General features: G+C 48.6%; 2 protein-coding genes and 1 pseudogene across 2 annotated transcripts; 2 read left to right on the top strand and 1 right to left on the bottom strand.

Annotated features, from left to right (window-relative positions):
- The window catches only part of LOC134028274 (serine/threonine-protein kinase BRSK2-like), a 16,621-nt pseudogene extending 12,684 nt beyond the window's left edge, over window positions 1-3,937 (bottom strand).
- Window positions 3,938-7,815: 3,878 nt separating this feature from the next.
- Window positions 7,816-12,491, top strand: LOC134028446 (ras association domain-containing protein 7-like). The gene is given in 6 exon segments (XM_062472008.1): window positions 7,816-7,981; window positions 9,496-10,106; window positions 10,287-10,717; window positions 10,719-10,947; window positions 11,162-11,430; window positions 11,513-12,491. Coding segments are annotated over 5 exon segments (1,332 nt in total). The 5' UTR covers window positions 7,816-7,981; window positions 9,496-10,003; the 3' UTR covers window positions 11,813-12,491.
- A 909-nt stretch (window positions 12,492-13,400) lies between these two features.
- Window positions 13,401-22,117, top strand: si:ch211-210p4.6 (malignant fibrous histiocytoma-amplified sequence 1 homolog). Its single transcript, XM_062471666.1, has 11 exons — window positions 13,401-13,516; window positions 14,077-14,947; window positions 15,199-15,493; window positions 15,894-16,074; window positions 16,469-16,650; window positions 17,332-17,538; window positions 17,799-18,094; window positions 19,128-19,282; window positions 20,231-20,411; window positions 20,895-20,962; window positions 21,310-22,117. Exons 1-11 carry the CDS (start codon window positions 13,501-13,503, stop codon window positions 21,327-21,329), a joined length of 2,472 nt encoding a protein of 823 aa, XP_062327650.1. The 5' UTR covers window positions 13,401-13,500; the 3' UTR covers window positions 21,330-22,117.
- Window positions 22,118-22,182: the final 65 nt, after the last annotated feature.

Here is a 22,182-nt window from a genome sequence, read left to right as displayed (position 1 = left end):
GGGAACTGTGCACTGTACCTGGTGAATACAGACAGTTCCTTGACTCACCACACAATGTCAACAGTAAGCCCTCACACACACACGTTCAGAGTGCCCCCAGCATGAAGACAACATGTCCAGCATGGTCCTACAGGAAGCAGGAACTGCCGTTGGTCATGTGGCGGAGGGTCCAGCTTAGTGGTTAGACCACTTGACTGTAGATCAAGAGGTCACAGGTTCAAATCCCCCTGTCCGTCGCTTTGTATGAAGGTGTCTGCTACGTCTATTACATACTGCCCTCAGTTAGCAGCACAAGAAGAACGGCGCTGTCGTTTCAAATCCACTTTCATTAGTTTAGCTCTTTTTACAAGTGACAGAAATATCTCACAGGAGAACATCTAGGGTGGTGAAGGACCACAGTGTGTTCTGTCAGAACCAGGGTGTGGAGGAGGCTGGAGGTTTATCCAGCCCTGTTAACATGAGGGTGGAGGAGGGTGGAGGTTTATCCAGCCCTGTTAACATGAGGGTGGAGGAGGCTGGAGGTTTATCCAGCCCTGTTAACATGAGGGTGGAGGAGGCTGGAGGTTTATCCAGCCCTTTTAACATGAGGGTGGAGGAGGGTGGAGGTTTATCCAGCCCTGTTAACATGAGGGTGGAGGTTTATCCAGCCCTGTTAACATGAGGGTGGAGGAGGGTGTAGGTTTATCCCAGCCCTGTTAACATGAGGGTGGAGGAGGGTGGAGGTTTATCCAGCCCTGTTAACATGAGGGTGGAGGAGGGTGGAGGTTTATCCAGCCCTGTTAACATGAGGGTGGAGGAGGGTGGAGGTTTATCCAGCCCTGTTAACATGAGGGTGGAGGAGGGTGGAGGTTTATCCAGCCCTGTTAACATGAGGGTGGAGGAGGTGGAGGTTTATCCAGCCCTGTTAACATGAGGGTGGAGGAGGGTGGAGGTTTATCCAGCCCTGTTAACATGAGGGTGGAGGAGGGTGGAGGTTTATCCAGCCCTGTTAACATGAGGGTGAAGGAGGGTGGAGGTTTATCCAGCCCTGTTAACATGAGGGTGGAGGAGGGTGGAGGTTTATCCAGCCCTGTTAACATGAGGGTGGAGGAGGGTGGAGGTTTATCCAGCCCTGTTGACATGAGGGTGGAGGAGGGTGGAGGTTTATCCAGCCCTGTTAACATGAGGGTGGAGGAGGGTGGAGGTTTATCCAGCCCTGTTAACATGAGGGTGGAGGAGGGTGGAGGTTATCCAGCCCTGTTAACATGAGGGTGGAGGAGGGTGGAGGTTTATCAGCCCTGTTAACATGAGGGTGGAGGAGGGTGGAGGTTTATCCAGCCTGTAACATGAGGGTGAGGAGGTGGAGGTTATCCAGCCCTGTTAACATGAGGGTGGAGGAGGGTGGAGGTTTATCCAGTCTGAAGCTGGGTCTATCTCAGGCAGGAAACATGGTGTCCCTGGGGAGTCTATATGATCTCACCCACACAGACACACGCGCACACACGCCACACACACACTGTGGGAGGTGACATATGGGTTTCCCTCTCTGTCTACGCAGCACAGAGGACATCTATTCATAAAACACCATCAACAAGACCAGCCTGCCAGAACACACACACACCTAGAACCCTACACACACACACACCTACACACACCTAGAACCCTACACACACACACACCTACAACCATACCCACACAAACACACACACCTACAACCATATACACACACACACACTACAACCATACACACACACACCTACACACACCTACAACCCTACAGCACACCACACCTACACACACCTAGACCATACACACACCAACACCTACACACACCTAGAACCCTACACACACACACCTAGAACCGTACACACACGCACACACACCTCTACAACCCTAACCAGCCTGCCAGAGATAGCACAACTGTACACACACACCTCTGTCCATCTATGTCTCTCTCCCTCTCTCTCCTCCCCTCTTTCAATCCTTTTCTCTTGTCCCTCTCCCTCTCCTCCCTCTCTCCCCTCTCCTCTCTCTCTCTCTCTCTCTGAGAGAACATGGAGCCATTCCTGCTCCTGGCTCTCATCTCAGGATGTGGAGTCAGAAGTGACACAGTCACCCTGTGAGAGAGAGAGAGAGAGAGAGAGAGAGAGAGAGAGAGAGAGAGAGAGACACACACACAGAGACACAGAGACATAGAGAGAGAGATGACAGTCATCTGAGGGCAGACATAGAGAGAGAGGTCTGGAGATAGAGAGGAGAACAGAAGACACAAGTTCCCATCTCTACATCGTCTGTTTGTGTTTTCATAAATACACACAACAGTTGACAAAAGGCCAGGAGGCATGCTTCACATGTTTGTGTCATGTAACGATAAGTGTGTGTGTGAGAGAGAGAGAGAGAGAGAGAGAGAGAGAGAGAGAGAGAGAGAGAGAGAGAGAGAGAGAGAGAGAGAGAGAGAGAGAGAGAGAGAGGGGGGGGGGGAGGGAGGGAAAGACAGAAGGACATAGAAAGGGAGAGAGAGAAAAAGAAAGAGTATTTAGTGGAGACTTTCTGTCCTCTGATCCTGTCAGTACTCTGTCCTGAGTGAGAGTGAAAGTAGAGAGGCCCTGGCGGGGAAACCCTGTCATCACTGCGCTCAGTTAGGGCTCGAGCTTCAACAGCACACACACGCAAAGCCGATGACAAATCACTCGACTGCGTCAATAAAACAAATCACACACCAATCACAGATTCTGTGACGGCTGCGGGTTCAAAATCTTTTCATTACAGCACGGAGCTATGGCCTGGGACGAGCATGAGCCAAGCGTGTCATTACCCAGGATGGTCGTCACGTCGCTTGGTAAGGACTAGTGCAGTCCAGCTAGCTCGATTTGCCCCCCTTAGTTTTCTGGCAGCCAAAATCGTTCACCAGTGCAGACTAACCTTTAAAACGACTGTAGCCTGACGGCCAGAATACTTCACACTGGCGTCGGAAGACACTTCGCAACAGTCTAAGAAAACACAGTAAGGAACAGATGAAATTGGCACTCTGTTGTCTGACGAACGGGATTAAAAGGTAGGCTACGTCATTCTCCAAAGAAAGACCCTCGTTTCAACCAATCCTAGGGCGGGCAGACGAGAAAATGCTAGGCATTTGTTGAACTGAAGCGGAATCATAGCTCTCAACATCCAAAATACCTTGTGAGGTGGTAGCCTGTGTGTGATCTGCGGTTTAGACAACTCCCATGCCCGCTGACCTCGCCACAGCGCTGGCTGACGCTGTCACAGCTAGACCGAACAACAAGCAAATCGAAGAAACACCACAGAATGTAACCGATCGCGTGAAGTAGCGTCTTCCGTTCACACTGAGAACGGAGACACTGCATAACGGCCGTCCGAAAACCAGAGCAGGTGACCGATGCAGCATCCCCGCTGCCTTCCAACGGAGCGGAACACACCAAGATAACTAACCTGTCTGTCCTTTTCCGAGGGTCTTTTCCAAGCGATACGGTCCCACATAGTTGGCGTAGTGCGCGCTGTTGTCTTTGCCCGACGATGACATGACGGTGAGCAATGGTAGAAGAAGGCTGGGTCGGAATAAAAACCGTTTCTCTAAATTACGGTCTGTGCACAATAAAACCGCAGAATAGTATTCCACCGCAAAGCGGTAGCTTCAGTTGGCGTCCTCCTTGGGCTCAGTACAGATGGTCATACGATTCTGTTTTCTTTCTTTCTCTCCCCCCTTTCACTCATGTGCTACCGTACTGAGCGTCTCAACTCCTGGGTTTCAGAGCTCCAAACGTGCGCTTTTACATATAGAAAACATGGTGTTCTTTTTCCGTTTCTGTGTTTGAGGAGCGAGATCCGCGCAGCCTAGTCTGCCAGGCGGAGAAATCTGACGGGATAGCGTTTAGTGCTGACTGATGCTAACGGATCTGTAGGAACACGCGTGCGCACATCGCCCAACGCAGGGGTTGATCGTTATTGAATTCAGGTCGAGGTGACGGCACCGGACGGGGAATGGTACCGCAGTAGATATGTGCGGTTGCAGAAACGGTAACTGGTCTACCACCACTGAATATTACCAACAGTAGGACGGCCAGTTTACTCTACAGAGATACGGAGAAAAGGACTGTTTCACAAAACAGTAGAACTCTATTCTTCATCCACTGGGAAAATATATTTATGAAAAAAATTGTTATAAAAATGTTAGTGTAGTTGATACTAATGCAGTGGTTATGTATAAATCAACCAGAAGCACCATTCTACTTTCCCTGCTCTACATCTAGACACACCATTCAACTTTCCCTGCTCTACATCTACCAGAAACACCATGTGTGTTTGTGTGTGTGATTTTGTGTGTGATAGTGTGTGTGTTGGGGCACTCTGGCTTGATTAAACCAGAGGTGGCCTGTCCTCCTGACATCCCTCTGCAACAACAGAAGCCGTTGACCCAGCCAGCCGTTCTGCTGGCAGATGGACCATCCTTCTCCCCCTCCTCTTTCTCCTGCCCCTCCACTCTCTCCCTCTCTACTCCCCCTCGTCTCCCTCCCCCTCCTTCTCCTCCTTGTCTCCTTTCCTCCCCCTCTCCTATCCTCCCATCCCTCCTCCCCTCCCTCCCTCCTCCCCCCCCCCTCTCCTCTTCCCCCTTGCTCCCCCTCCTCTCCTCCCCCTCTCCCATCCCCCTCTCCTGTTCCTAACAAAGCAGTCCCTGAAGCTCTCCAGGACAGTGTGAAAGCTCCAAACACACACGGGCCTCTACTCACAGTACTTCCTATCAATTAATATAACTCCTCCCCCTGTCCTCCCCCAGCCTGCATCACTCGCCATTGTCCAGGAACCAAAGGTTACGACCTCTATATGGGGTCAATCAAGCGCTTTCTGGTGTGTGTGTGTCTGCATGTGTGTGTGATGATGATGGTGAGGAGAAGCAGGGAGGAGGAGCAGGGATGGGGGTCTAAATCTGATTGGTTACTAATCCTGGCACAGTCTCCATCACAGAGTAGGGTGGGATTAGGGGAGCAGAGACAAATCGCTGGCGACAGCAAAGAGCGTGCTTGCTTCTCCACGAGCTGTCAACTCTTTCACCCAATACTCTGACCCTAACCCTAACCTCTCCCTCTCTCTCCCTCACTGTCTCTCTCTCTCACACACACACACATACACACACACACACACCCACACAAACACATCCCAGTCTCTCATCTCTCCCTTATCTAATCCCCTCTCTCCACCAATCAGTGATGTCTGTGATCTGTGTCTCAAAGGCTGAAGGCCAGAGAAACAATCACATAATGTAGCTTCAGCTTCTGTTAGAGTAACACGCTAACAGACCACAGTAACACGCTAACAGACCACAGTAACACGCTAACAGACCACAGTAACACGCTAACAGACCACAGTAACACACTAACAGACCAGAGTCATATGCTAACAGACCACAGTAACACGCTAACAGACCACAGTAACACGCTAACAGACCAGAGTAACACACTAACAGACTAGAGTAACATGCTAACAGACTAGAGTCACATGCTAACAGACCACAGTAACACACTAACAGACCACAGTAACACGCTAACAGACCAGAGTAACACACTAACAGACCACAGTAACACGCTAACAGACCACAGTAACACGCTAACAGACCACAGTAACACACTAACAGACCACAGTAACACACTAACAGACTAGAGTAACACGCTAACAGACCAGAGTAACACACTAACAGACTAGAGTAACACACTAACAGACTAGAGTAACACACTAACAGACTAGAGTAACAGACTAGAGTAACATGCCAACAGACTAGAGTAACACGCTAAAATAACAAGCAGTCTCACTGCCAGCAAGGCTGCAGACCAGACAGCGGTAAAGCTGTTGACAACACAAGTTGTCGTGGGAACACAGTGCTAACTTAGCATTTCATTGGTAATTACACAACTGGCGAGGAAAATGCTGTGTGTGGAAACTCCCATTCAGACTGCAGCCCTGCAATTACATTAGCGAGACGTGGTAATTTGTAGCGTTGTAGCCGTGCTATGGCCTGGTCCTGGGCTCTGCTGGTCTAAAATATATGAAACATATAAAATAAAAATTCTACCTTCAAAAACCTATTTTTCGAACCATTTCTGGGAAAAGGTTTTTTTCAAAACCTAATTTTTTAAACTTAAGAAAAAATATATATGTTCAACCTTTCAAACCCTGTTTTACAAAACGTAAAAAAATATATATTTTTGAAATCTTTTCTAACATGGTTTTTGAAACTTTTTTGGGAAATATATTTTGGGAAATATATTTTGGGGAGATTTGACACTGAACTGTCTCAACCCCACACCTAAATATCCTCTTTCTATGAGGTGTGTGTGTGTTAGTTTGTGTCTGTGTGCGAATACACAACCTCCATTCCAATGGCCCGGTCTGTGTGTCAGAACATCACAGGAGTGATTGACAGGTCAACTCTGAACTCTGAACGATAGAAACATTTCTCTGACCTCCTTCATCAGGGTCTTGTAGCGCAGCACCTGCTCACTCCCACAGGAAACAGGAAGCTGACAACCTTCCCGCCAGCAACGCTGCTCTCACCCTGTCGGAAAGGGAGGGAAAGGGAGGGAGAGGGGGAGAGAAGGAGGGAGAGGGGGAGTGAGGGAGGAAGAGGGGGAGGGAGGGCGGGAGAGGGGGAGAGAGGGAGGGAGAGGGGGAGAGGGGGAGGGAGAGGGGGGACCTGGATACAAACACCAGCCTGCATAGAGGCAGCAAGTACAGCCGAGAGAGAGAGAAAGAGGGGGAGAGGGAGAATGAGATGGGGGGAGAGAGAAGGCCCTCCTGGTTGTCTCTTCCTGGTCCCTGTTCCACATGTCTGGTCAGCTGACAGGGCAGAGCTGGCCCGGGTAACAGACCAGCCACAGGGCACTTCCTCATTCCACAAACGTCCGGGATGATGGAGACTGTTCGCCAATGGCGTGTTAGGAGAATGGCAGCAGTCCAATCCCCATTGGTCAGTGAGCTTTTTCTTTGTCCATGTGATTGGTGCAGCCCAGGGCTGTCTCTCTGTCAGGGTGAAGGAGACTCTGGAAGTGAGACTGCAGGTGACAGCTCTCTCTCTCTCCCCTCCTTCCTTCCCTCTCTCTCTCTCTCTCTCTCTCTCTCTCTCTCTCTCTCTCTCTCTCTCTCTCTCTCTCTCTCTCTCTCTCTCTCTCTCTCTCTCTCCAACAGTATCTCATTTTGGGGAGTGGGATGGGTACAGCTCAGTCATAGAGCACAGACTGCAGATCTGCTACATATACTTGAAGTAGACTGCCCCCTAGTGGTTTGATTGTAGTATGGCACCCTGTGATTGCTGATAAGCTGTGTGTGAGTGAGTGAGTGAGTGAGTGTGAGAGTGTGTGTGGGAGACAGGAACCATGCTATACCATGTAGGTGTATCTGACAGAGACAGAGAAACAAAGAGAGATAGGGGGAGAGAGAGAGAAAGGGAGAGAGAGGGGGAGAGAGAGAGAGGGGGGGAGACAGAGAGAGAGGGGGAGAGAGAGAGAGGGGGGGAGACAGAGAGAGAGGGGGGGAGACAGAGAGAGAGGGGGAGAGAGAGAGGGGGAGAGAGACAGAGCACTAGAGAGAGAGAGCTCCATTCAGTCAGAGAGCCCAGAAGGGCTACATTCCAGAGTTTCCCCATAGCAGTCTTAAGACGCACACCTGAGCACACCTGAGCTCATCTGAGCTCACCTGGAGCAGGAGCCCTCAGCCAGCTGTCAGAAGGGAAGAGAACCAGAACTGAGAAAGGGGCCTGAACCAGCAGGAAAAGAAGAACAACATTCTCTCTGTGTTGAAACAGGTTAGACCTCTTTCTCTCCGCAGGAAGCCACTCACTGTTTACACAAGTGGACCTGACACACAAGAGGGCTTTTCTCTGTCCTGAAAGGATTTTCACATTTTCATAAAAATGTGTTCATTTAGACCCATTTAACCAAAAGCATCACCCAGAGGGGATTTGAACTCGTAACCTCTTGAGCTGCAGTCAAAGGCTGTGAGTACTAATCTGTATGTTTAAAAATGTATGTAATTGTTTATGTAGAGCAGTAGGGGGGTCAAATGGCTGAGCGGTTAGGGAATCTGGCTATTAATCAGAAGGTTGCCGGTTCGATTCCTGCCGTGAAAAATGACGTTGTGTCCTTGGGCAAGGCACTTCACCCTACTTGCCTCGGGGAAATGTCCCTGTACTTACTGTAAGTCGCTCTGGATAAGAGCGTCTGCTAAATGTAAAATGTAAAGGATGTAATTGTTTATGTAGGGCAGTCGCCCAGTGTATCTCCAGTATGTGTGTTTGCAGTGAAAAGGATGAAAGTATCTACAGCTGTGTACTTATTAAGTAGGTCATGGTGAACTATACCACCAGTGTTTACAACATTAGAGATGCTATGAATGCTACGGTGATAAGTGTGTCATGGACTTTAGATTTCAGAATTATGGTTGTTAATGTTTGTTTGTGTGTTTGTCTGTGAATGAGGAGGGATTGCAGCCTTATATTTGGTCCGAATGATGTTCAAACAAAAACAGACTATCCCAGAGCTGTAGCTCTGCTGGGGGAGGGGGAGGGGGGGGGCAGTTCCCCCGTCTGAAGGAATGTAGCTACATTCCAGCTTGGTTTTCCTCTGATTGGAAACATAGTCAGGGATGTTACACTCTGAGGGGGCGGAGCCAGAGACACCTGGATTCACCTGAAACTCTCTCTCTCTCTTACTCTCTGTCTCTCTCCATCTTCTCTTTCACTTACTCTCTCTACAACAATAGTTCCTCTTTCCATCTAGTATTAAATAGTTTATTTATAAACTGTAGAAAGTTTAGATAGTATAGTTAGTTGGAGCTGTGGCCCAGTGACCGCTCTGTAACAGGTTATTAGGATGCTGCAATCTGGAATAAACCTTGTTGGTACATCGGTAGAGTTGTGGTTGTTTTGGTCATTTCTTTTCTTTGAAGGCTTGTCACAAACCATAACATCACATAAACAGTGTTTTTGATGATGTCTACGGTCTAAAACTAGGCTAAGCTAAGCTCTGGGCCAGACAGACGTGTTTGAAACAGCTGCTTCACCAGGAAGTCACCAGAACCGGTCGATCCCGTCCAACTCCTCTGGACTGTCTGCACTAAAGATCAGGAGTAGGATGACGTGTGTGTGAGCGTGTGTGTGCGAGCGTGTGTGTGCGACCGTGTCCATGTAAGTGTGTTTGAGCCATCACACAAGCACACCTGTAAACTGTCAGCTAGTTACTACCTTGCACATACTCGATTATTCCCGAAGCAAAGGCAGTTTCGGTCACGACAGGTCCGCTTGCTAGCTTCGTGTTAGCGGTTAGCCCATAAGCTTCTAACTATCGGACAGTGTAAAACGCCTGGAGCGACCAGCTGGTTAGCCAGTCCTAGCTCGACTGCAAGACGGTGTCGCTGTACAATAAACAGGTTCCTCCGGATATATGGACATTGACACTGTGAGAGACTGAGAAAAGGTGCACTATTTTGACTCTGTATTCATCCATTATTCAGGTGACAGGTGACAGGAACAGTATCACGGGAACAGTATCTTCGTTCCCACGAAGAGCCGAAAGCGTTTTCTGTTATAAAGTATCTACTGTGAGCTCACGTCGCTGGTGGATGTCATGTATTATGTAACAGATACTACTATCCAACGCGATGTCGCCGACAGGGGGGTGGTAGGTACGGATGTGAACTTGTGACCACTGTTGTCAAACGATCTGCCACTGATAGGGCTTATACAAATCCTCTCACCTAACCCGTATTGACAGCTTTAATCTATCTTTGAAAAAAATATTTATTCGAAAAAAAGGTTCAAATATTTTATTTTGAAATGTTGAACAAATATTTCACAAAGAAAGTTTTAAAAAAGTTTTGAAAGGTTGAAAAAATATTTTCGAAAAAAGGTTAAAAATTGATGAGTACTTGATAAGGACTCTACTATACTCTACTGTACTCTGCTTTAATCTACTATTCTTTAGGTTTCTGTGTTCTCCTCCTCTCTGATTGACAGCTGGAGATGGAGCTGAAGGTGTGGGTGGAGGGCGTGGCCAGAGTGGTGGGTGGCCTATCGCTGGACACTTCTTGCCAGGAAGTGGTCATCGCTCTTGCTCAAGCCATTGGTTGGTTTCCTTCATCTGTTTGATTATTTGACTGAAACGTCTTGATCTGCAGTGAAGTTAGTTGAACCCTAACAACTGAGCTATACTCATCTCCTCCCCCCTCCCCTCTCCTCTCCTCTCCCCTCCTCACCCCCCTCCCCCCCTCCCCTCTCCTCCCCTCTCTCCTCTCCTCCCCTCCAGGTCAGAAAGGACGCTACGTGCTGCTTCAGAAGCTGCGGGGTTGTGAGAGGAGGCTGGTGGCGGATGACTGTCCTCTGCGCTCCCTGGCCCAGGTGGGTACCCTGGCCAAGGAGGTCCAGTTCATCCTGCGCAGGACTGGGCCCAGCCTGGGGGATGAGTCCCCTGGCTGGGCTCCATCACTTCTCCCCCTACACCCCGACCCTGAACCCCCCACACGCTGGGAGCCCAGGAAGGCTTTGAGCTTTCACCTCGGGCCCTCCACCATCCCCAGACGGACTAGAGCCCAGACGGGGGCTCCCAGAGGTTCTCCTGAGCTGAGGGCTTCTACCCCCCCCCCCTCCCACGCTCCCTCCCCCTCCTCCCACGCTCCCTCCCCCCCCTCCCCTGCTCCCTCCCCCCACTCCCCTGCTCCCTCCCCCTCCTCCCACGCTCCCTCCCTCCCCTCTCTCTAAGGAAGACATCTTCAGTCAGGCGCTAAAGCAACAGGAGACACTACGAGACATAGAGGCCCAGCTCAGAGGCCTGGAGAGGGAGGAGGAGACCTGGGAGAGGCCTCTAACTCCAGCCCCAGGCCTGGCTCGGGGCCTACAGGAGGAGAGGCTGAACCAGGCTGAGGTGATCTTGGAAGAGCAGCTACAGGTGGAGATGGAGAGAGAACAAGGTGAGGATCTCATCATGTTCTCCATCAAACCTGTTAGTATAAACAAATCCTCTGGTGTATAGCTCCACGCTAGAACAGTTGACTCCAGAAAGGTAACTGTTGTTACATTGCACAACCAGTAGATGGCAGCATTCCATAATTTTCACCGCGTTGGTTCACCAGCCGCAGTAACACTGTGTGTGTAACCCTAGCCTTGTACCTCTGGTGTCCCCAGACTTGCTCCGGCGCCTGAAGCATCTGTGCTCCTGTCTGGAAGACTGCAGCGGCCGAGTGCTGGAGCTCCAGGCCAGTGCGGAGGACCAGGGGAGAGACCTACAGCACGAGGCCCAGCGGCAGGGCTCCCGGCTGGGCAGGGCTCGTCCCACAGCCCCCCTGGACACCCTGAGGCTGGAGCTCCACCTGCGCCAGGTGCAGGGGGAGGAGCTGAAGGCCATGATGATGGAGGCGGAGAGAGAGACGCAGGCGGTGGAGGAGCAGATGCAGGTGGAGGTGAAGCTGTGATGTGTTGTTTAGCAGGAGAGGAGGGGGGAGGTGGCTGGTTTGAACCCTGCGTTGTGTTTTCCAGGAGAAGCGGCAGGAGATGGAAGAGCTGAACAAGGACTTCAGACAGTGTAACCTCCAGCAGTTCATCCAGCAGACAGGAAACTCACCTGCACTTGACCACACACACACACCTGACCACCCACACACACCCCTGCCGGACCACACACACCCCTCTCAACCTCTCCACACATCCCCCCTCCCACCTGACCAGACACACCCTGCCCCCATCTCCACGCCCCACCCAGGCCACGCCCCCATACCCTATCTGTGCAGCGCAGGCATGCTGGATGAGGATCAGAGTGACTCTGTGATCGTGTGCTAACAGGACATACTCCCCCTGTGTGATCACTGCTCCTCCATGCACTGCTCACACACACCTCCACCACACACACCACTCCTCACACACACCTCCACCACACACACCACTCCTCACACACACCTCCACCACACACACCACTCCTCACACACACCTCCACCACACACACCACTCCTCACACACACCTCCACCACACACACCACTCCTCACACACACCTCCACCACACACACCACTCTCCCCCCCCCCCTTAAGTTTTACTAAACATGAAAGGATTTCTTCTGGCATGGTTCTGTCACTTCCTGTCCAGGGCTGTGTGAATGTTAAACTGCCCTGTCACTTCTTGTCCAGGGCTATGTGAAGGGTAACCTGCTCTGTCACTTCCTGTCCAGGGCTGTGTGAAGGTTAAACTGCTCTGTCACTTCCTGTCCAGGGCTGTGTGAAGGGTAACCTGCTGTTTGTTTTGCAGCAAGCAGCTGTCTGATGTGACTATCAGGATGTGTGTGTGTCTGTGCATGTGTGTGTGTGCATGTGTGAGTGAGCATGTGAGTGTGTTTGAGCGTGAGTGTGTTTATAAGTGTGTGAACGTGTGTGAGTGTCTATGTGAAAGTGTGACAATGATATATGTTTTATGATACTTTGTAAATACATGCTATACATTTAATAAAACTAAATTAATATATGCTACTCGGTTGCACGTTTTGCATTATTTTCGAAGGATTAGATTGCAGTATTAAAATTTCGTCTAAATATATATAGATATATAATATAACAATTCGATTTTAATTATTAAACACAGGTCTAAACTATGACAGGATGGACAGTCAAATACATTCGTTTTTTCTTTTGTGAAAACGAAGTCAAATTGTTTCATAAATGTGTCATACTAACCTCCACCCCCAATCCAATGGCAACGTTGTTGATGATGAAATACAATTCTTTAAAATCATTTTTGTTTTTACATTTTCTAACATTTTAAGTAATAACTACTCCTGTAGAATAGATCGTAATAGTGTCTGAACATGTAAATCTTACTAAGGTTTTGAAGTAGCCCTATTAACAGCGTGTCCTGCCTTTTGAATACTTTCAACTGTTACCTTGTATGACCAGTAAAAGGGCACCATTCCATCGTTTTTCATGTACCGGTTATTCGGGTCTCAATCCGGTTAACGTCAAACAGCGGCGTCCTGCCTCCGTCACGTTATAGAAAGTGAAACTACAAATCGTGTGTCTTTAGAAATCAAAAGTGAGATATGACACTGTGACAACCGTAACAAAGAATTTAAAAACTAACATTAACATCATATACGCGTTTGTTATAAGATAAAATCTAACCAACTTGTGCTATAGGCTTTGTTGTTCTTTCCTAACTCGTGCATGTTCAGAAAAGACATGTTTGCACATGTAGAAGGGCCAACTTCAGAATATCTACACATTACAAAATAAACGTGTACATTTATATTTGGGGAGTTTTAACGGTTTGTAGGACGATCACTTGTTCGCTACTATACACTACAGAAGAGGAATAAAAGCACCTGGTGCTTCCCGTGGCTGTCTTTTATTACTGGGCTATTACTAATTCAGTAAAAATGTAATGTATGGTTAGTACCGCCTACCGTATTAAGCAGGAAGTGAAGTGTGTTTTCTGTGCACAGCCGGCACAGTAGGGGAAGATAAAATCATATCCACCGGCAACATGTCTCGATCTAATGGTAAGTAGTTAGATTGAATTCTTATAATTTGCGCAAAAACAGTGAAGTTGATGATTAACTATGGTAATACAAATTATATGTTTGCCTACGGTAGGTGTGTTCTGATAGTGTAGCTAAGGAATGATTAAAACAAGTGTCAGAGTAAATAGTGACTAATAAACCATGCGTCAGGGTCAGGGAGTTAAATGCATTTGTTCTGTCACATAAACAAATCTAATGATCTTGGATTGGATGGGTGGAGCAGTTGACTGCAGTTCAAGAAGTTGCAATCCCCCCTATCAATAGTTTTAGTTTTGGATAGTTCCGGGATAAACCTGTCTGCTAACCAACCCAACGTTACATTTACATTTAGTCATTTAGCAGACGCTTTTGTCCAGAATGACGTACAGTAAGTACAGGGACATTTCCCTGAGGCAAGTAGGGTGAAGTGCCTTGCCCAAGGACACAACGTAATTCCGCCTGGTGGGGAATTGAACCGGCAACCTTCTTATTACTAGCCCGATTCCCTAACCGCTCAGCCATCTGACTCCCTTGTTGTTATCTCTTGTGTGTCTGTGCAGGGCAGAGTAAAAGGGAGTGGGACCTGTCAGGGAGGAAGCTGAAGGCCCTGCCCGCAGAGCTGCTTGAGGAAGGAGCGCAGGCCAAGAGGGTGGACCTCCAGAGGAACCGACTGAAGCAGGTCTCAGGTCTCTCCTCACTGCTCTGCCTGAAGGAGCTCAACCTCTCCCGGAACGAGCTCCTGGACTTCCCCCTGGAGGTGGGCAGCCTCAGCTTACTGGAGCGTCTCTACCTGAACCAGAACAACATCCGGGTCGTCCCAGAGGGGCTGTTCCCCCGCTTGGAGAATCTGCAGTTCCTGAAGCTGAGCACCAACCATCTCTCTCAGCTCCCGGCCGACCTGGCGTGCTGCCGGAGCCTCGCCTACCTCAACCTGTCCCACAACAGCCTCACAGACCTCCAGCCTCTGGTGGGGCTGTCTGGTCTGACGGAGCTGCACGTGGAGATGAACTCCGTCACCCAGCTCCCCCCAGGGCTGTTCCAGAACTCGAAGCTCAAGCTCTTCAAGTTCTCCGGGAACCCTCTGAGGGTTCCCCCAGAAGAGGTATGTGTGGGGGGGGTGAGGGACATCCAGAACTACTTCACCTTGCTGTTCAGGGACCCGGACAGCAACACCACCGCCTGCACGGTGAAGACCATGTTCCTGGGCTCGTCTATGGCAGGGAAGTCCACGCTGAGCCGCAGCCTGCGTGCCGGAGCGCCGGTGAAGGTGGAGGAGGACGACCGCACCGAGGGCATCGAGATCTGTGAGCTGGAGCTGGAGGGGGTGCGGCTGCTGTTCTGGGACTTTGCAGGCCAGGAGGAGTACTACCTCACACACCACGTCTTCATCACCCCGCGAGCCCTCGTCATCCTCGCCGTCGACCTGGCCAGGTGAGCACTGTAGGAACTGATTCACGCTCACGGCTGAAGACACACACAGTCCACCTTAGAAACAACACATCACCCCAGTCCACCTTAAATTCCACATCTCCCCAGAGATTATTTGATGTAATGTAAGTTACATGTAATAAATTGTAATTGTTGCGCGGTAGTCGAGATAAAACTTCTGCACTGTGCCTGGTAGCTGAGAGGTGGAGATTTCGATGACATGCAGAAACAACCCCATCATGTGTGTGTTCCAGCTACAGCGTGGAAGACCCCCAGTCCTTCACAGAGAAGGTCTGGTTCTGGATCAACAACATCCAGCTGCGTGTCCCAGACTCGGTGGTGCTCCCAGTGGCGACCCACTCCGACCAGTGCAGGAGTCTGGAGGAGGTGGAGGAGAAGAGGGCTCACCTGGACAAGAAGGTGAGGGAGGTGCTGGAGAAGCGGAGGCTGGTTCTGACCCGACAGAAGAAGACCCTGGAGGAGAGAGACCCCACGCAGTTCTCAGACCAGATCATGGAGATGGATCGTCTCATGGATCGCAAACTACAGGTAGCTTTTATCCAAAAGCGACGTACGAATAGTGCAAATAGGTATTACAGCAGAAGATCAAGAATCAGTTCTAACTGTGTTTGTAGTTCTAACTGTGTTTGTAGTTCTAACAGTGTTTGTAGTTCTAACTGTGTTTGTAGTTCTAACTGTGTTTGTAGTTCTAACTGTGTTTGTAGTTCTAACAGTGTTTCAGTGGTCAGAGTCAAAGAACGGTCTGTGTTACCAGCCATATTAAAACACAACCTCATCTCACCTACGGCTTTACAGGGGCACCCTGGTTGTTCCCTCTCTCTCTCCTACATTTCCTGTCTCAACTGTCTCTGTCTAATAAAGCCCAGAAAAGGCTCCCAAAACAGCATGTTGTCCTGCAGGGCCCTCAGCAGCTTTCCTCTGTGTGCAGGTCATGAAGCTCATAACCATCGCCTGCACCAGGCAGGAGGGGATTGACGCCCTGAAGGCCCACCTGCTGAAGCACATCGAGCAGGCGTTCCCCTGTGCCGAGAGGACCCTGCCCCAGAGCTACGGGGACGTGGAGCACACCATTCACACGCTCCTCGAACACCAGCTCATCCCCAGACATGGTCGGGAATACAGACCATAAAGCTGTAACCATGTTTACATTTACATTTAGTCATTTAGCAGACGCTCTTATGCAGAGCGACTTACAGTAAGTACAGGGACATTCCCCCCGAGGCAAGTAGGGTAAAGTGCCTTGCCCAATGTTTGATGTATTGATAGTAAAACTATAGCTAAAGATACATGCATTTATTTAACAGATGTTTTTTACCCAAAGCCACGGACAGGGGGGATTTGAACCTCTTAGATCTGCAGTTAAATTCTCTAGCACTGACCTATACCTGTCCCAAGTGATGTATTCAGTTAGATGCTTTTATCCAAAGCTACACAGGGGGATTTGAACCTGCGAAAACTGAGCTATACGTCGTAACCCTTACCTGAGATTCTCTCCTCCGTCAGGGATTGTCAGTTTAGCAGAACTGAGGGACATGATCCTGGAGAAGGTGGAGGTGAGCAAAGAGAGCGTGAGCTCCATCCTGCGCTACCTGCACCGCATCGGGCTCCTGGTTTGGTACGAGGAGATCCCGGCGCTGGCGGAGACCGTGTACGCTCAACCCTCCATCCTCATCTCTCTCTTCAAGGTGACGCAGCCTGGAGGAGATGCCAACCGCATGCTGCATTCAGCTAACAAACCCTTTCATCCACAGCCACAAACCCTTCCATCCATAAGGGAGTCAGGTGGCTGAGCGGTTAGGGAATCGGGCTAGTAATCTGAAGGTTGCCAGTTCGATTCCCGGCCGTGCAAAATGAGGTTGTGTCCTTGGGCAAGGCACTTCACCCTACTTGCTTCGGGGGAATGTCCCTGTACTTACTGTAAGTCGCTCTGGATAAGAGCGTCTGCTAAATGACTAAATGTAAATCCACAGCCACAAACCAACTGTGGTCACTGAAAGTACAGCAGAAAGATACAGTGCTTAGTTCTGGTGGTCAGAGTCAAGGAAGTAGTGACTGTTTACCAGTCACAGTGTGATCTCAGCCACCTGGCATGTACACACTGTACATTCAAACTTTCATTACAAAGTGTTAATAGAACAGAGGAAAATATTATTAAATCAAATGTGAATGAAAAGTGAAAATATGTTATTGCCGTACGAATTCTCCCTGGTTCCACTTGCAGTCCCTGGGGTTACATCAGGATGCACCACACTTTTCTAAAATCAAACCCTTCAATCTTGGCAGAAGACTGTGTAGAACCCTGGCCTAACCGCAGGGGGCGACCTCAGGAACCCTAACACGCTCTCTCCCCCTGACACGCTGGGCAGACCGTGGTGAGACCAGACCTGGCTAAGCAGCTGCAGGACCTGCCCAGACCGCTGCTCCTCCAGGAGGGGGTGCTGGCCCTGCAGAGGGCAGCCTGGGTGGAGGCCCTGCAGGGGCGCGGCATGCTGCCCAATGTGGCCACGCGTATCCTGGTTCTGCGGGAGCTGAAACGCCTTGGCCTGGACGAGGACGAGGACCTGGTCTCAGAGGTCAGGACACCTGGTTCATGACTAAGTAACTAACGATGACCCAGTAATGAATGATTACTCAGTATTAATAATTACTAGTTATCAATGATTGCTAATATTTCACAATTCATATTTACTGAGAAGGGGAGACCTGGTTAGCCATCAACTTTATGAACACCGCTTCAACCAGCTACACCACTGAAAAGCCCTTCGATGGGGCTGTGTGGGCAGTATTTCTACTAAGGAGTGAGTTTAACCAGTTCACCTGGGTTCCACTGCAGGTAGTGGGGAGCAGCAGGGAGGAAGGGGCTCTGCTCAGTATGCTGCAGCACTTCCAGGTGTGTCTCCCCACCAGGCTGGGCAGTCCGCTGGACCCAGCCGCACCAGAGTTCGTCCCGGGGAAGGCCCAGTGGGACTCGGACAGGCTGAGGCAGAGAGAACAGGATGCGGCCTGCCTATTCCCCAACTACCTCTTGGACAACAGGGAGGTGGAGAAGGCCTGGGGGGTGGACAAGCAGGACGATGTTCGTGTCCATGTGTACTTCCTGCCCGAGGTCCCTCATGGCTTCTTTCACAGGTACAGACGACTCTTCTGTACCTGTTTGGTAGAGATGACTCTACTGTAACTTCCTGTTCGGTATAGATGACGCTCCTGTAACTTTTTGTTTGGTAGAGATGACTCTCCTGTAACTTCCTGTTTGGTAGAGACAAACCCTCCGTAACTTCCTGTTTGGTAGAGACAAACCCTCCGTAACTTCCTGTTTGGTAGAGACAAACCTTCCGTAACTTCCTGTTTGGTAGAGACAAACCTTCCGTAACTTCCTGTTTGGTAGAGAAAAACCTTCCATAACTTTCTGTTTGGTAGAGACAAACCTTCCGTAACTTCCTGTTTGGTAGAGACGACTCTTCTCTAACTACCTGCAAGACAGATCCCCTCTCCAGAACTTCCTGTATGCTAATGATCTCATCTGAAACTTCCTGTATGCTAATGATCTCCTCTGAAACTTCCTGTATGCTAGAGATCTGCTCTGGAACTTCCTGTATGCTAAAGATCTCCTCTGAAACTTCCTGTATGCTAAAGATCTCCTCTGAAACTTCCTGTATGCTAGAGATCTGCTCTGGAACATTCCTCTAGGTGGAGTACACGGTACCTACCTCTAGGTGGAGCACAGTGCAGGGTACCTACCTCTAGTACACAGTACCTACTAGGGGTGGGTATCTTTTGGTGCCTCACGATTTGATTCAAATCGATTCCTGGGGTCATGATTCGATTTTGAATAAAAAAATAAAAAAAATCCTTAATCCAATTTAGATTCTATGCTTACATTTGATTCCAGTTTGCTGTTTAGTGTTTCTTGTTTCTATTTGACTGTGATAGGCAGTTAATTGTTCTTGTCATACAAAAATAAAAATGTAATGTACAAGAATAGAAAAACGTTAACAAATATATTTAAAAAATATTTTTTTTACATTTGTGAATCCATCTGAATCGCTAGAAGCCTGAATCACGATTCAAATGTGAATCGATTTTTTCCCCCACCCCTAGTACCTACCTCTAGGTGGAGGAAGGGACCCACCACTAACGCCCAGTGTTTCCTTCTGACCCCCAGGCTGACGGTCAACATGTGCTCCCTGTACCCCACCCACTGGGTGGGGAGGGACCAGTGCCTGCTCTGCTCCTGGGCCAGGCGGGTGCTGCTCAGGCAGAACAGCCAGCATGAAGACCAGTTCATAGAGATACGCTGCAAGAGACCAGAGCCCACTGGTGAGACCTCACAGAACAGGACATGTCTGATCATGTGAGACCTCACAGAACAGGACATGTCTGATCATGTGAGACCTCACAGAACAGGACATGTCTGATCATGTGAGACCTCACAGAACAGGACATGTCTGATCATGTGAGACCTCACAGAACAGGACATGTCTGATCATGTGAGACCTCACAGAACAGGACATGTCTGATCATGTGAGACCTCACAGAACAGGACATGTCTGATCATGTGAGACCTCACAGAACAGGACATGTCTGATCATGTGAGACCTCACAGAACAGGACATGTCTGATCATGTGAGACCTCACAGAACAGGACATGTCTGATCATGTGAGACCTCACAGAACAGGACATGTCTGATCATGTGAGACCTCACAGAACAGGACATGTCTGATCATGTGAGACCTCACAGAACAGGACATGTCTGATCATGTGAGACCTCACAGAACAGGACATGTCTGATCATGTGAGACCTCACAGAACAGGACATGTCTGATCATGTGAGACCTCACAGAACAGGACATGTCTGATCATGTGAGACCTCACAGAACAGGACATGTCTGATCATGTGAGACCTCACAGAACAGGACATGTCTGATCATGTGAGACCTCACAGAACAGGACATGTCTGATCATGTGAGACCTCACAGAACAGGACATGTCTGATCATGTGAGACCTCACAGAACAGGACATGTCTGATCATGTGAGACCTCACAGAACAGGACATGTCTGATCATGTGAGACCTCACAGAACAGGACATGTCTGATCATGTGAGACCTCACAGAACAGGACATGTCTGATCATGTGAGACCTCACTGAACAGGACATGTCTGATCATGTGCTCAGCCCAATATCAGTCATCGGCGACAAATCATTTTTTTAAAGTTGAACTTAACTTCAGAGTACAAAACTCAAAGTTTGAGTTGTGTGTTGCAGAGTTCCGTCAGTCGTGGGACATGGTTCTGGCGGTGATATGCAAGCTGTGGCGGATGTCCCAGCAGTGGCCAGGCCTGGTCCAGCAGGTCTACAGTCCCTGCCCGGAGGCTGGCTGCTCCGTCATGTTCCCCTGGAGGGACTGGCAGGAACTGGTCTCCGACAACGCTGACATCTACAGCATGTAAGTGTTGTTATCATCTTGATCATCATGTGTTTTATCCAAAGCTAATTCTCTGGTTGAGGATTCCCCATTAGCTGATGCCATGACGACCAGAGATGGAAAGTAACAAAGTACAAATACTTCTACTGTACTTAAGTAGATATTTCTAACAGTACTTTTCTTCACTACTTATTTTAAGAAGAAGCTTTAATCTACTCCGTTCACCTCACTCCCCTCCTTTCACTGTGAAAAAAAAAATCTAAATGTTGAAAATATATTTTTGAAAAAAGTTTCCCAAAAAGTTTCGAAAGGTTGAAAAAATACTTTTGACAAAAAATTTAATTTTCTTTTTCAAAAGATACTTTTGACTAAAAGTTTCCCAAAAAGGAATTTGTCAGATTTCGGCTACTTGAAAGACAGATGTTGTATCAAGACTGATCGCTGATCACACGTGTCCAGAAGGCAGGTGTGTAGTCACGGTGTTGCATCATGTTTGTTTGACAGAGTTCCTGATGAGAAGGTGGTCTGTACAAACGGACACACACGCCGGACAGAACTACTGTTCCCCAAAGGTACGGTACCCTGTCCAGTAGAAGGAAAATACACAATGTACTTTACATTAACATTTTTATCCAAAGGAACATACGGAAAGTACAGCAGGAACCAGGATCAGAAGTTCTGACACGATTTCATTGGTCAGAGTCAAGAGATGGTCTGTGATTATTTTGTGTTCTTCTCTCGACAACATGCAGAGAAAAGACACATTGGTAGAATGGAATACCAGCATGCACTTGTGATCCTTTATCCTCGCTGTACTTCCTTTATGCCTTTTATATGTCGCGTCTGTTAAATGAATGAAATGTAAATGTGACGTAAGTAAGGATTGTCCCTATCTGAAGCTCATCCCTGTTCCACACAGTCCCTGGTGTCTCGAAGTGAGGAAGAATGCTACCATGGAAACCCTGACGAGCCCAACTCCAGCTCGACCTGGTCGCTGGAATCCACCTGCAGGTGTTAGTTTGTCTTAGTTTAGTTATTTACTTAGTTAACAATCATTACATTTAAAGGAAATCAGTTTAAAACATTAAAATGAAATCAGTCCGATATCTGTGGGCATCACAAGACTGTAATAAACACAACCAATCATTTAGTTCAGACCGACCTTAATGATTGGACGGCATTCGGACCAAATGCAATGACTGGACGGGCTACTTGTCTGTCTACCTACCTCCCGACAGTCAGGCAGTGCGATTGGGGGGAGTGGATTTTAAGGGAGGGGGTGAGATATTTTGGTTTGAATCCTTTCGTACTCAAGCCAGAATTGCTGGTTTGCAACACTTACCCACCTTTAACCATCAGAGCTCTGTCTGCGGTCTGTCTCTCTCTCTCCCTCCCTCTCTCTCTCTCTCTCTCTCTCTCTCTCTCTCTCTCCCTCTCTCTCTCTCTCTCTCTCTCTCTCTCTCTGAAGTTTGTGAAACTACTAAATCGTTTGTAGGAAGCTGCATGTTATTACAATACTATTTTTTCAACACATTATTGTCATAAATTGTACAAAATTAAAAGAATATATATACTTAAAAAAACGGTATTGTTGTAAAACCCCAGTAATTGTGTGCCCATCAGACCCACAAACATTGGGAAATACAAATATGAATACCACACAAGGGTTGATTACTAACATATCAATGGTAAATAAAAGGGACCTTTTGACTTTGAAATTCTTTCAGACTTTTATGTTTCTGGTACTGTCAGTTGTCACCTTTCTGATCAGACAGTATCATTTATACACACA

The sequence above is a fragment of the Osmerus eperlanus genome, chromosome 10, assembly GCF_963692335.1.
Source record: "Osmerus eperlanus chromosome 10, fOsmEpe2.1, whole genome shotgun sequence".
In the NCBI taxonomy this organism is placed as follows: domain Eukaryota; kingdom Metazoa; phylum Chordata; class Actinopteri; order Osmeriformes; family Osmeridae; genus Osmerus; species Osmerus eperlanus.
Note: the sequence above shows the minus strand (reverse complement) of the source record. Positions and strands in the feature narration are given on the sequence as shown.